Raw genomic sequence first — 14,644 nt, forward strand, 5'->3', positions numbered from 1 at the left:
AATTCTTAGGTCATAATAATTAGCATATTTAAAATATGTACTAATAGTAATATTTTGTATAAACAGTATGTTACGTACATACTGTTTAATACAAAATGTATGTATGTAACATACTGTTCAAAACACGTGACGTAGTTAATAGTTTTTTTTAGAGAATAGGGATATAAAAATTGCCTACATAATTGGTAAATGGTTAATCTGAATTAATCGCCCATGATTAAATGCATTATTCATCAGTACTCAGTTGGACATCTTCTTATTTATAATATATTATTAAACTAATCTGTGCCCACATAATTGCAAGTTGTTAAATTCTTGGGACGGCAAAGAGATGTTTGCTTTTGTCGCCACCGCCTTTGCCTGTCAGTATTCTTGTAAATTTTCTACACCAATTTGGTGTCGACAGTATCTTCGTGGTAATAAGATATTCATATCAGTACCTTCCTCCAAAGTAAGGCGAGTGATAGGTCGAGGAGTATTTAATTCGCGATTTAGTATATATACATTAATAAGGCTAAAATAAAATTGCCATTTCAGCTGCAGCAACACATATTGCAAGTGGCAAAAATGATTAATGATCTTACTATTGATAGAAAAAAGGGATCATAAAACAGATATAATTTCGACTGCTGCTCAGGCCAGTTTAACTTAAAGTCCATTTCTATATGTGACTTATGAAGGAGAAAAGGTTATGGATTTGGGAAAATCAGTTGCCAACAATTTGTTCAAAACTGTTATAAAGAGGATCCAGCATTGCCTTTATGCCTCGAAATGAAGCTTTCTATTGGCGCAAGTGTAATGAAAAAACTTAGCTTGTGTGAAAAAAGTGTGAGGCAGTACTGATCAAAATAGTATATTTGCAGCAGGATGCTATTTTGTTCCTTAAAGTTTTTTTCTTTTGTTTTAGTATTAAAGATAAGTTTGTTACTTCGATCATTTCATAGACACATACATTGATATTCAAATTTTCTAATACTTATAGTTTTAAGAAATCAATCTTTAATAAATAGGTTTTGCATGCATCAGTTGCTTTTTTAGCCCATATCAAAGAAAATTATATTTCTTAGTTAAACTACAAAGAAAGACCTTAAAAGGTCACTTTAGTCCATTTTAATGGATTAAATTTTAATTATAAATTAGTTGTCGAATGATCAATCAATCAATTGTATTTAAGAATGAATAAATGTAATAAAATGTCAGACATTTAAATACCACTAGCCCAATATATTTAACTTAATTGTATTTAATAGCCACTAACAAATATATGAGTGCATGATGTTGTTGATTTTAACTGTTGATACTGTTTCACATAGGAAAACAGTACAATATTAAATTTTTATTAATTAAAATTAAAAACATTCTATTTAGTAATAAGTTTTCAAATATAATTTCTGCATGATATTGATTTAAACCTCGAAATTTAGATCTAGTAAGATTTATTTACTTTTGATTAGAGGTAATTTATGATTACTGCAATGGTCAGGATCAGTGTAAGCAGTAAAATCTAAAAATGTATGATTTGAGATTTTGTTGAATCTTTCACTAGCATTTTAAATAAATGTTGTATATAATTCTCCTCGCCTTTGGCCGATAACTATTTCTACATTTTAACTTCATTCTTCCAAAATCTATGAACAAAATAAACATTATTTTGATAGAAGACTAACTGTTATTTATATCTATATAATATGTAATATAATTTGACGATTTATAGTATGTTTAAGAATATGAAACATTTATATTATAAGCATTAAAACTTAAACAAAAACATTCTTTGTAGTTGAACTTGTGATGTAATTTATAACTCTGAATGATTTTATAATTTATAGCTCGATTCGATTCCTAATGATGATAATATTAATTTATCCCTAGGAATGGGAATGGGAAAGGCACAGTGTTGCCAGATGGCCTCGGCGACGTACCCCTAGATTAATTTTGATTTTCCCCCAGAAATCCTCTAGGATGCCCACACTAAGCGGTAGGTGGCAGGGGCTATGAGCCATGGCTCGATTCTTTAAAGCGTTGGTCATGTTGGGAAATGAAAGGCATTACGCAAAGTATCTGTAATAGAAAATTGATTGACAGGTTCAGGTTTTATTCGGTTTTTGATTAAACGAATATACATTATGTACGGTCAACCATACACATCCTATTCTTACAATGTTAGTACGTCAATTTAGTTCCAAAATCAGGAACGTTATATGAAAAAAAAAAACATTTGGTGTGTTTTTGAAATTTCCCCTAAAGAAACCCCCAAATATTATTTCCCCCTATTCTGCCCTAGCTCGGTTGAGAAAACCCTAAATCTAGGAAAAATCCCCTGTCTGGCAACACTGGAAAGGCATTAGACAGATTCGATTCCTGTAAACGGATTGACAGAAAAAGTGACAGTATTAGCAAATTTTTTTTTTGGAGTATATAGCCTAGATACCGGGCTTTTCAGGCCAACAGTTTTAGCTATTAGAGTTGAATATTATAGAGTCATGTCATTTCCCGAGATATACAGACTAGGACGTAATGTGGTGCGTGGTTGTTGCGCTATCAACAGGTTTATTTTTTGGAAAAATAATTTACAAATTGCGAAAAAATCAGTTTAAAAAACATGACAAAAAATCGCAAAAACCTGCAATGTGAGTGTCCATGGGCAGCGTTAACCCCTGCTTTATGAATAAAATTCACCTTGCTAGTAACCACTGACGGAATCGTGATTGCTTGGGCGAACGTGAATAGTCAGTAACCCAATAGATAGCGCGATACTTCATCGCCCCCGTTTTGTGATTCTTGTGGTACAGTATCGCTACAAAATGTCTCAGTCGCGTCGGTTTACTCTGAAAGAAGCGACATCTTGGCGTTGGCGATTGATTTAACGGAAGCGAGCGTTTTTTTCTGGAGTGTTTTGCTCTTTTAAAAGCTTTAGGACTACTTAGTTGTTTTATTAAAGTCTAAAAGAACAATCATATTTTCAGACTCAAAAAGTGCATTACAAACTACTGAAAAATTTCCTTTCCACATGAAACTTTGTTATCCTATTATTTGCGAAATACGTGATAAACTTTTAATATGTTCTCAAATAAATTACACAATTATCTTGTAAGGAAACGAAAAGGCTGATGAGCTTGCCAAAGAAGCTACAAAGTATTGAGATATAGTCCCATACATGAATTATTGTCATGATTTAGCTGCTCTTCAGAAAACCCATCTTTGGGAGACATGAAATGATGTTTGGTTGAGAAACAGCTAGTTCAAAGGCACACATTATGCTGAAATTCCAACCTGAATCCCCAGTAAACCAAGGTTGTTTGAGGTTAAAAGTTCTAAAATTGTGACTTCTATCATTTCTAGTATTCGTTTAGGATATGGCAAGCAAGACTTCGTATTGTTAAAAGTAATATTTGTGAGTATTGTTGACCTCGACCATATTTTCTTTTTTTGTTCCCAATATGACCGCACCTTCTTTCTGTATTCCTTACAATTACTACAAATTCCGTTTCTGACTAAAATCTCCTGCCTTTTACATTATCCTTTATTGTATTATAATGCATTATCTTCTTTCATAATCAATAATAATATTAAGATGTAATATATTTATGTACATATTTTGTTTTTAACTAGGTTATCCCTATGTTTCCTGTTTGATGTATTTGTTTATTTTTTTCTCGTTTCCAAAGCTTTTACTTGAAAGTGGCATAAAGTTAAAACTATTGCCAAATATTAAAAAAAACGAGCGCTTATATTTATTAATTTCCAGCCAGTATGTACTAAAATTAATATTTAGAGGTTGCCCTCATTTGTCAATAAAAAAAAACAAATTGTTGTTTTTTGACATATTTGACGGGATGGTTTTTTAGTGCTTTTTAATCAACATAATTTTTATATTTTACTATTAAAAGGCACTTTCTTTTCAAATTGTTAAGAAAGCGGTCAAGTTGTGTGATGAAAATTTCAAGTTAACATGGGCGACGGATTAAAAATAACAAAAGGTAAAAATAATGGAATTGTCAGGATGAATTTGCAATGGATATTTTATCATTCCCGTACCCTGGTATTCCGAAATCAATGTTTTTCTATATTATATTCTTCTAGATAAGCGTCATAGAAGTTCTAGTAGTCTTGCAGGAGGAAATATTGAAGGGACACGTTCCGAACGAAAATTGGATATAAGGGGTGAGCCACCATCAGCCCTTAGTTAATTGAAAAAACAATGACAGAAAATAGGAAAACAAAATTCTAAGATTTATCGAGCTGAAACAATCTTCATAGTTTATAAATGAATGTGGTTTTTAAACATTTTTACACGCTTTACAAAGGGTTTTTTATATTTTCACTACCTCTTGACTTATTTCGGCTCACGACCAACTAGTTTATACGCTATATTTAACGCTTTGGTTTATATAATTCTGGAGTAATCAGCTTTGGTATTTACCTGTCACGTTTAGAACAGCAACCCAAAGTGAGTCTTGGGTTTCTGTAAACTAGAGAAGTAGCGTGCTTGCCGATCGCACACGTTTCCATATACGCTTGCTAATCGGGCACTTGGAGCTTGAACTTCTCAAGATGACCGGTCCAACGGAGTTTTTGGTTTTTTGGTCGACCAATTATGTTGGTTTCGCATATCAGGTCTCAATATCCGAGGTCTCCAGCTTCCACCCTCCCTCTTTGTCGGGCATAAAATCTTCCGCAAAACTTTTCTTTCGGCTACTAATAATTTCTCCTTTTCTTTGATGGTTGGAACTTCTTTTATCTCAGACTGAATCCACGCACGAATCAAATGAGCAATTTATATGCTCTAAAAAAATTATAATATTTTTTTCTGTAAGGAGGTTTATCGGCGTTCTGTGCCTTCAGATTGCTTTAATTCAGCTTGGACTCAAAAATATCGATCGGTTGCTTATTATGCCACTGAGGAGGAGTAGTTTTCCAATAACCCTTTATATTTTAATAGCATCGATACCGGAGGTAGACGATCAATTCACATTAGCCGAAGCGAGGTGCGATGATTTAAAAGAAAAAATTGATACCGTCAAAGGTCTTAAAAGAAGGCGAAAACTTAAAAAACGGAGGTATTCATTTAGTAAAATATATATAAAGTATTATTTAAATAATGAGCCTAGGAGGATAACGACTATTTAAAACCATTTAAAAAAAGTTAAAGAAGGAGATTTTCAAATCAAAATATATATCACGGATGTCATATTGCAGCCATCATAAATTGTCTTTTAATTGATATAACCATGTACAGAAAATACTAATTTGGCCATTTCCTTATTGTAAAAAATTGTCTTTAAACGTAACTTGGTAAGATTTTTATCCTAAAAAAAACTTTTGTTTTTCTACGACTTTGTCAAGTTACTTTGCGTACTAATAACTATTTTTTATTTAGCATGACACGCGTTAGTGAACAGGCTGTCACTGGTGAACATATTCCCTTTATAAGTGTTCGGACACAGCCAAAAAAGAGTAAGGATAATTATTATTTATAATCACAGCACGCTTTATTCAATTATTTACATCACTTTTCTCGATAATTTCCAGTAGTGTTAATGTTAATTTTGAATTAACGTTTTACATATCTCCTTGTAGTTTACTATACGAATTCTAATAGAGCGCTGTTCATCTCTTCCTTGCAAACACATATGACCAATCAGATAATTATTAATATGTTTAAATTTCATGGACCTCTCAATATTTAAAGTCGGGAAAAAGATTGGTAGATTTTTAAGGCATATAGGATTATCAGCTAGTTCGACAAAATATGATCACTGCTACCATTGAATATCTCTAATACTTTATTTATAATATCTATATATTAACGTACTTTATGTGAAGCAGTGTTAAAGCCGGGAAAAAGATTGGTAGATTTTTTAAGGCATATAGGCTTATCAGCTAGTTCGACAAAATATGATCACTGCTACCATTGAATATCTCTAATACTTTATTTATAATATCTATATATTAACGTACTTTATGTGAAGCAGTGTTAAAGCCGGGAAAAAGATTGGTAGATTTTTTAAGGCATATAGGCTTATCAGCTAGTTCGACAAAATATGATCACTGCTACCATTGAATATCTCTAATACTTTATTTATAATATCTATATATTATCGTACTTTATGTGAAGCAGTGTTAAAGCCGGGAAAAAGATTGGTAGATTTTTTAAGGCATATAGGCTTATCAGCTAGTTCGACAAAATATGATCACTGCTACCATTGAATATCTCTAATACTTTATTTATAATATCTATATATTAACGTACTTTATGTGAAGCAGTGTATACGCAATTAACAATATACTAGTTTTGATGGTTACAGAAGTGTCCCCGCAGGCTGCTAGGTTGAGAAGACTGGAATTGCCGGCTAACCCAACCCGTGGCTATTTAGATCCGGCTATGGTCGAGCAGCACGAAATGGTTGGACAGGTGCGGGGTTACAACCAGATGTTTCGTCAGCCGCAGGTAATATTACTGTATATATAATGTTTAATAAGATACGGTGATTAAACTTGAAAACGCTTTTGGAGTGATTCCTGATTGGACATCCTTAGTATTATTACAGCCCTCTCCTATTTTCCATCACACAATAATTTTACTACTTATATCAATCATAAGCCTTTTCGAGCCCTGAGTATATTTTTCAACTTATGTATTTTCCAATGCGTATTGATTACATCACAATGAAGTAAGTTTTATGTACGACATTGTACACTATTAAAGAGAGAATCTGAAGTATAAAAGTATTACTACGAATTTTTTATATATGCCGATATTTTGTCTTGATGACTTCGCAGCTTGTTAGTCGAAAGCGACAGCTTTTTAATAGTCTTTTCTTATTTTTGTTTAATTTCCTTTAACGCAGCGAGTTCAAGTAAGTTCAGCAAATAAATCTCCGAAATCAAGACCGATGTCCCGAGGTCATCCTGAAGGAGATGGTGAGATTGTTAAATATATTGCGTATACTTTTACCATCTTTTTTATATCACTAACCAAGATTCCTCAAACGATTTTATATCGCTGTCTATATAATCTAATATAAGCTTATTAACTAAACAGATTTGTCGCTTATTTCGTAAGTTTAATTTTTTGTGATACCATTTTTAAAACCATTAATTGTAACATATCTCTGTTATATATAGACTGAAGTCGATGAGTGGATACTATTTACCGACAACAAGTCTTATATCGAATAAGTGCAAATAATCAGTAAAAAACTAAGAGAAATTATATTATGATATCTTTCGTAGCTGTGTATGAGATTGATTCATCGACCGACAAATGTGAGCCTCAAGAGGTGGCCTGCGGTGATGATGAAGTGATCCAGGATAATTCTGACCACAATGACAGTCATCACTACTATGATCATTTCCCCGGGTAACCATTGTGAACCCTAAGTGGTATATTTATTTATTATTCTTTAGGTGTGCGCCCAAATCCTTGATGTACAATTGGATTTTCTTGAGGGACAACTTTCATTTGTTAATACGTTAAAGGAAAACACTGTGAGGAAAAAAATATTATCTATTTGCTTAATTAAAAACGATCCATGACACAGGATTGTTTTCTTCCCCGTGGTCCAAGCTGAGGTACTGGTCCCATTCATTCATTACCGGCAATAAAGTACAGTATTTCGTTACAAAACAAAATGTGCTACTAAATAAACAATATTAAAAATAATAAAATAACGGTTGTTAAAATATTGTCGGAGAAGGTCCCTTGTCTGAAAATGTTAATTCGTGGAGTGCCTGACACACACTTGCTTATATCACAAAACATAGGACGCTAATTATAATCGGTCTTTAGACTAAGAAACACTTTTGAATGACGTTTTTTTTTTCTAGGAACATAACGGTTAAGAAGAAAAAAGGCGAAACAAAAAAGGTATATGGTGCACGTCGACGTAGTAAGGATCAAGTTAAAGATATGAATCGTAAGATATAAACGAATTTAAATTTCTTCATTTCAAAGTTTATATTTTAGAATATTCTAAGAATTTTATTTAATAAATGACCATATATCATAATTCTAATTTCAATACCGTTTTCAATAAGTCTTCGTATCACGTATTCCAACACGCTTGATGATAGGAACCGACCGATTTTATATAGGAACTTCGGAACAACATCGAAATCGAGTTTAAATTATGCTTATTAGAATAAGCGATTCGTACCAATTATTAGGCAAATACTAGAATCTCGTTCTCTTTATATTTATATTTTAATAATTTATGAATGTTTGTGATTGGTGAATACATTTTTTTCAACCTTCATTTACCTAACCCCGTGTCTTGACTATCTATCTCTAGAAAATCTCTTGTCCTTTGCACTTTTTCCAGCAATCACGTTACGTTAGGTGAAGTAAGTTCATGTTGAATCTCGTTGGGGGTCTTAAAATTAGATAGTTATATTAAAAAAATCAATGTTCGAATGTCCTTAAATTGCGACTTTAACTTCTTAATTTTAGAAAATCAGTGGTCAAACGGTTATTTTGTTAAAATATAAATTCATTATTATTATTATTTCTAGGGGATTTTATAATAATTAAATTAACTAACTGAAAGTGTAGCTCAAAACAACAAGTAATATTTTTTATGAAATATCAGTTTTAATAGGTTCGGGGGTGAGTCAAGAAGAGGAGAGACCTGTTGTGGAACTATTTAATAAGAGCCGTGGAAGCACCTCGCCGGAGTCGTGGCAACGACATCCGTTTCAAAAAACTGTTATGCCTGAATATGAGAAAAAGAGAGGTTACTTGTAAAACGGACAATATGTTGATGTAGATGATATGATGTAGTAGTCAAAATTAGAATTTTAATTAATATCACTGTAAAATAAGAACTAAAAATTATTTACAGCTCGTGGAGATGGTAATGATGAAGTCGGGAGAAAATCTCCAGACCGAGTAAGTAGTTTTTAGAAATAATCATTATTATTAATCAATATCTTTCGTACTTCCTCATGGGAAAAATATAACGAATTATTTTATTATTTAGCGAAATCTGCCAGAGCAGCAATCTGAAGATAACAGAACTGAAGATGGGAAAACTGCAAATATAGAAAAAAAGAAAAAGGTTATATTTAAAGGCAATATGTATATTGAGCAATTAAAATAATTTGAGCCTTTAAAATAATGAATATGCCAAAAAATATAAAATCAATTCCGTCCGTTCGACATGGTGAAGTATCTGTGTATGTCCCGATTTTTTGTTACATTATGATACTAATTAGTGAAATTTTGTTTCGCCCTTAATAGCCGTCCTTTCTTCGCCTTCAAATTCCTTTTGAATCTATTATGGAACTTTATTTTTAGCTTGTCCATCGCCGTGTTAATTACCGCGGCCACCACTATGAGATGCCGACTGTTGCATCTCAGATGAAGCAAGCTGGCATGCGGTGCTACTATGAGCAGCGTTGTACCTCGAATATACCATTTATTGTCAGCAAGAGCACGGCACCCTCACATAACATTGGTGTTAACATTCAGCAGGTATTACTTTCGACTTCCATCCTACCAATTTCCCTGGCATTGGCTTGTAGGTACGTTCGTATCGACATATCTCATACAAAGCGAATCTCAAATTAAAATTAGAAAAGATATAGGAAATATTGGTAAATCATTTAATTTTAAATGTACTTTTAGGTCCTAAATGGTATGAAAATTCAACAGCCGGTCTCCGGAATTCCGTTTACTATGGCTCATCATATGGGTGAGTTTATTTTCAATTTTCTGGGCTTTGGGAAATATTTTTCAGTAGGTTTATTTTTTTCATGCATCATATACCTTTGTGTTTATTAATGAAATATGTTTTCTTATCGTTATAACAGGATTGGGTTACTTATCATCAACTGCACCGAGAAGCGCAGTGAGTATACTTTTTTTCTTTATATATTCAAATATACTTTTGGATACGTAACATACTATATTACACTACTTTTCATACGTAAATGAAATAAAAGAGAATTTTCGTATATAACAATGCTACAAACATAACTTTATGAATAAAATCGCCTTTAAATGATTTGACTATAAGCGCCATCTACAGGATTTAATTGCCTAAACTTGAAAGAACAATCCATGATTCAGGTACACGATCATTGCTACCCTTTGGCTGTCCAAGAAAAAACAGCCCATACTCTGTCGTGGACAATTTTTTAAATTTCCGGATAATAATGTTGAGTGACGCCAAGTTTTGTTCATAGTCATGAATCGAGCCAAAAATCGGTTAAGATCTTGTCGTAACAAACCTCTGTGAAATTGTCAGTCTCGTTTGTCTTTTGTCTACGTAAGCTTTTTGGGCACCCAGCGCGCTGACGCGTTTTTCATACCCAAGTGGTAGTGTATAATATTATGGACAGTTCCTATATAAATATTTACACGATTCGCCAAGACAATGTTTTCACCTTTTTTATCATTTGTTCAGTAACTACCCATGTAGGGCGTCCGGTTTATAAATTTATGAGAACACGTTTTGAGTAGTGCTAACAAATGGATTTTATTATTGAAAAAATGTATTGATTTTATTATTATACCCCATATATGGTAAAAAATGTTCTTTTTTAAATTATCATTTCATTTCAAAGCCAACCTCTTTAGGTTTAAGGTTTTATGAAAAAGTAATTATTTTTTTTTTTCAATAAAGGTTCTATCATTGGATAATCGAGAGATGAATGCTATTCGAGTTGGAAGGCGTTTAGTTCGGCTACCGTCATATAAAAGGATGGTAATGCCCTACAACCGTCTCCTCCACATGTACAGTGAAGGGGATGGTATGGTGCCACGTTTTCTTCGTGCAATGAGTCGACCCAACTACATATATACTTCAATGTATAAGTAAGTTCTTGTATGTTAAAACTATTAGATGTCATACGAAACATAAAATGTAGTGACTGGATAAAATGAGTTGGTTAAATCTAATTTGATGTCCCAATTTAAAAATTTCTTTCCTTATGAATATTAAGTACTAAGAGATATTTATTTTATTTTTGTTAACGATTATACATTTTGCAGAAATTAGCTTTGCAGAACCAATAATTTGGGCATAGATGACTCTCTGTTAGGGTAGATGACCCCATGAAAATACTAACAAGGATAGACTAATTAGTGTAGGGTACATGACTTATCGAATAGATTATAGCTTCTTTAGAGGACAAATAAAAAATATAATTATTTTAAAAGCCTTTGATTTCCTTTTACAGTAATCTTGAAAAAAGCATAGTAATTAAGTTTCCGTAGTAGATTTTCTTCTCAGCTTAATACGCTTCCAAGGATAACGACTCCAATATGATTTTTCAAATCGTAGACAGTCGAAAACAGTCTATTCATATTGACCACGAGAATGTATTCATTGAGTAGGTCTGTTTGCAAGAGTATTAGATGCGATTTTATTTAAATTATATAAATAAAATAATACTTTGAAGGAGTATAATAATAGTACATTTAAGTTCTTATTTTTTTTCAAAGTAACATTCTCATGTTTAAGCAGTCTATCGAGGAACAGAGATGACGCAACATCCAAGGGCCATAGCGAGAGTCTCGAGGCCAAGCAAAGTTTGGCAATATACGCGAAATTGTACAGAGAGTATGAAAGAATATGCAAAAGTCTCGAAGACAAGAATGATCCGGACCTAGACAGCCGTAAACAACAGCTGATGAGGGAACTCACTGCGCGTGCTGAACAGATTGGGAAGGTCTGTCTTAGCTAGATTTTTTTTTGATAGTATGTCATTTTGTATAGAAAATAAACGCCAGCGCATATTATACAGGCGATACAATAAGCTCGGTCTTGGCCTCAGATTTATGTATCGGCTTTATTGATTATTATATTCATTAACAATTTTATTATATACTAGTTGTCCTGGTGAACTTCGTATGATCACATATATTTCTGTGAAGTGTGGACAAACCTTAGTACCAATTGTTAATCTAATCATTCCCGAGGTTTAGTGAGATAAACGAACAGCAATTCATTTTTAGATATATAGCTGGCGATAACGTACGAGAGTCCTTAGCGCTAAGTGTGACTCCCGTTGGTAAACGTAGATTTTAACAGTCATACATAGTTTGTCTCCTTTCTGAATGGAACTTACAAGTGACCTCAAGTTGAATATTAAAATCGATTTACAGGTTGTGGACGAGCAGGAGAAACTAATCGATCCACTATTGAAAGCATCTGCATCAAACGAAGATGGTCGTTAAGGCAAAATTGTTTATTTTCTAAATTACAAGTAGTATTGTCAACCGTATGACAGTTTTTAATTTTGCGCTTATAGAGCAAGCTTCAATAATGTCGCTGCTATGAGATAAAACATACATAAAAGCATCGACGGAGTCTTAAAGTAATGGATTGATTGATCAGAACACCAGACGTTCATAGCAGCCATTTAAAAATTGACATATATTATTGAACTGTAATAGGTGTAGCTAAGAAAATAACGGAAAGGGATATTTTTAAATTTGGTATTTTTTTATTGGAGAAATTATTGAAATGTTACATTACAGATGTTGTATGAAATAGATACTAAAAAAAATAGAAATCCAAATTTTATCTATTAAAAATCACATTTACGCCACCTGGAATAGCTCTTCTTGATATTTTTATTGTTTTTAATGAAAACTGTGCAAGCTTTGTATAAGTTGTAAAATTTTAATCTAAATAAAGTACTTGTGTAATTTTGGCGAATTTTTATATTCACTACTGTAATTTTGGCTGTTCGAGTATATCTCAATATAAATGTTGCATAAAGCTATAAGTTGACTGTATAGTTAACAAATAGAATGGTCGGAAATGTAAACGTGTTCTGGAGATGCTACTCATCAATCAGAAGTGAGCGATTTGACACCTAGGTGAGGGCGGTTTCAGACTAGCATATTTTTCTGCGCGTATACGGTCGTTTAAGCATACGCGCTTGCACACGCGCCTAAAAAAACCTGATGCGCGTAAACTGGCGTCTTCGCTCGAACCGGTAATGTAGTAGTTCTGACGAAGAAACATTGCTATTTGCTTATATATGAGCTGCGCGTCAACGCTCGTATGAGTTGAGCATTAGCCAAAAGGCGCGTCTTTAAGTGCCTACATCAGGTTCCAAGTACGAGCTTATACGCGCGCATAAAGCGCTAGATTGTAACCGCCCTGAGGTTGTTAGAAATTGTATATAAACGTTACAACCAAACATAAAATGAAATTCTTCACCCCTTTCCGGGTTCATCTTTTTTTATTTTATAAAAAAACACCGTAAATCGTTAATTGCACATAAGATTAGAACGCACGACTTCAGGGGTGGGAGTCACCTCCTTAGCTAGGTTAACAGTATTAAAAAAAACTATATTTCAAGTGTTTGAATACACAAGGCTATTAATCTACATGGAGGTCTACTATGAGCATTTTTAAAACGATCCAGTTGAGATGCTGATGAGTAAAGATTCCCTTCCCTTAAATTCAAACGCATTTTTTTCGTACCTTGACCATGTACCCCATGAGTCCACCACCCCCAATGTATATAACAAACGTACTGGATTCGTACGACCAAAGGAATTACCTGAATTTTGTGGTTTCTATGTATGTTCTGATAATTCTACGATAATTATTTTAATATAAAATTATTTGTATGGATTTACTAAACTTAATAAGTAAAAATTATTCGTAGCATATATTACAAATGTAAAATTTTACTGGTACTATGACAGTTGACACTTAACTTTTTAAACGTATCCGTCAACTTTTAATTGGAGCTATTAATGTATATCATGGTATTTTTCAAAATTAGAGTTCTACAATTATAACTTTACATTTTGTAAGATATATATAATGGTAAGTATTATTCACAAATTTGTTTTCCAAAAATAAATACCTCTAGTGAAATTAATTCTTGACTTAAAAGTCTATGCAAAACTTCTAACAAAACAACTTGTAACTTGTAAACAATAAGTAACAGAATAATAAATTCCTTTTAATTGTACCTTAATTTAATTTAGCTGATAGCTGAAACTTCACAAACTCCCAGAATTGATAGACATTTTGACAAACAAGAGCCCCAATGTATATGTTAATACTCAATTGAACATTGCCTCAAGACATCTTGATTGTGTGTCATTCTAAAATAAAACGAAATAATTACTGTTATTAGAATAATTTGAAGTGGCTATAATTTACGTTTTATAAGTTTGATAAATATCTATGTTTATTTTAAGAAACAAAATGGCAGAGGAGTTCATTAGAATTTTTTTATTAAAATAAATACCAGTGCCATAACATTTTTATTTATACGAAATGAACTTATTGTAAAATGAAGTACCAGGCAGCCTCTATGTTTCCAGCCTTTAAATATACGATTATTAAACAAGGTCTAGGTGTGTTATAGTGTAAGGTTTGCTATATATACACGGACTTATCGTTCAAGAGGTCGCAAGAGATTTTGGTAGAATACGTGAGAACGAGGGCGGAAGCTGGTTTATAGTATAATAATATATGTCATTTTAAGTAATAATGTTGTTATACACTAGGAATCAATACTATAGGTAAAGACTGTACAAAAATAGGTGTTAGTTGGTGTATCGGTGAATTAGTTTTTGAATGTATTTTTCGTACCAGGCAGATGCCTCCGGATTAATTATTTATTTACTTATTTGTGGTCATGAATTGTATTTATGAGCTGTTTA

At 32.6% G+C, this 14,644-nt stretch overlaps 1 protein-coding gene across 4 annotated transcripts; it reads left to right on the top strand.

Moving 5' to 3' along the window:
- Window positions 1–3,819: 3,819 nt before the first annotated feature.
- On the top strand, window positions 3,820–12,454 carry LOC123718876. 4 transcript variants are annotated; one of them, XM_045675826.1, is made up of 17 exons: window positions 3,820–3,980; window positions 4,084–4,164; window positions 4,943–5,060; window positions 5,381–5,457; window positions 6,294–6,451; window positions 6,852–6,924; window positions 7,237–7,363; window positions 7,831–7,919; window positions 8,592–8,735; window positions 8,844–8,890; window positions 8,982–9,059; window positions 9,299–9,475; window positions 9,629–9,695; window positions 9,814–9,851; window positions 10,629–10,819; window positions 11,469–11,676; window positions 12,113–12,454. In XM_045675826.1, exons 1-17 carry the CDS (start codon window positions 3,953–3,955, stop codon window positions 12,182–12,184), a joined length of 1,773 nt encoding a protein of 590 aa, XP_045531782.1. In that variant the 5' UTR covers window positions 3,820–3,952; the 3' UTR covers window positions 12,185–12,454. The 4 variants fall into 4 exon arrangements, with proteins under 4 accessions (XP_045531782.1, XP_045531783.1, XP_045531784.1 ...); XM_045675827.1 differs by having other exon boundaries at window positions 11,472–11,676; XM_045675828.1 differs by having other exon boundaries at window positions 8,601–8,735.
- Window positions 12,455–14,644: the final 2,190 nt, after the last annotated feature.

The sequence above is a fragment of the Pieris brassicae genome, chromosome Z, assembly GCF_905147105.1.
Source record: "Pieris brassicae chromosome Z, ilPieBrab1.1, whole genome shotgun sequence".
Taxonomy (NCBI): Eukaryota; Metazoa; Arthropoda; class Insecta; order Lepidoptera; family Pieridae; genus Pieris; species Pieris brassicae.

What these genes read in the sequence shown, in the direction of transcription:
- LOC123718876 (XM_045675826.1), top strand. Translation starts at nt 3,953, where the DNA reads ATGGGCGACGGATTAAAAATAACAAAAG. An exon ending in TACTATGATCATTTCCCCGG is followed by an intron (nt 7,364 to 7,830) that starts GTAACCATTGTG and finishes TTTTTTTTCTAG; the next exon opens with GAACATAACGGTTAAGAAGA. An exon ending in GGAGAAAATCTCCAGACCGA is followed by an intron (nt 8,891 to 8,981) that starts GTAAGTAGTTTT and finishes TTTATTATTTAG; the next exon opens with CGAAATCTGCCAGAGCAGCA.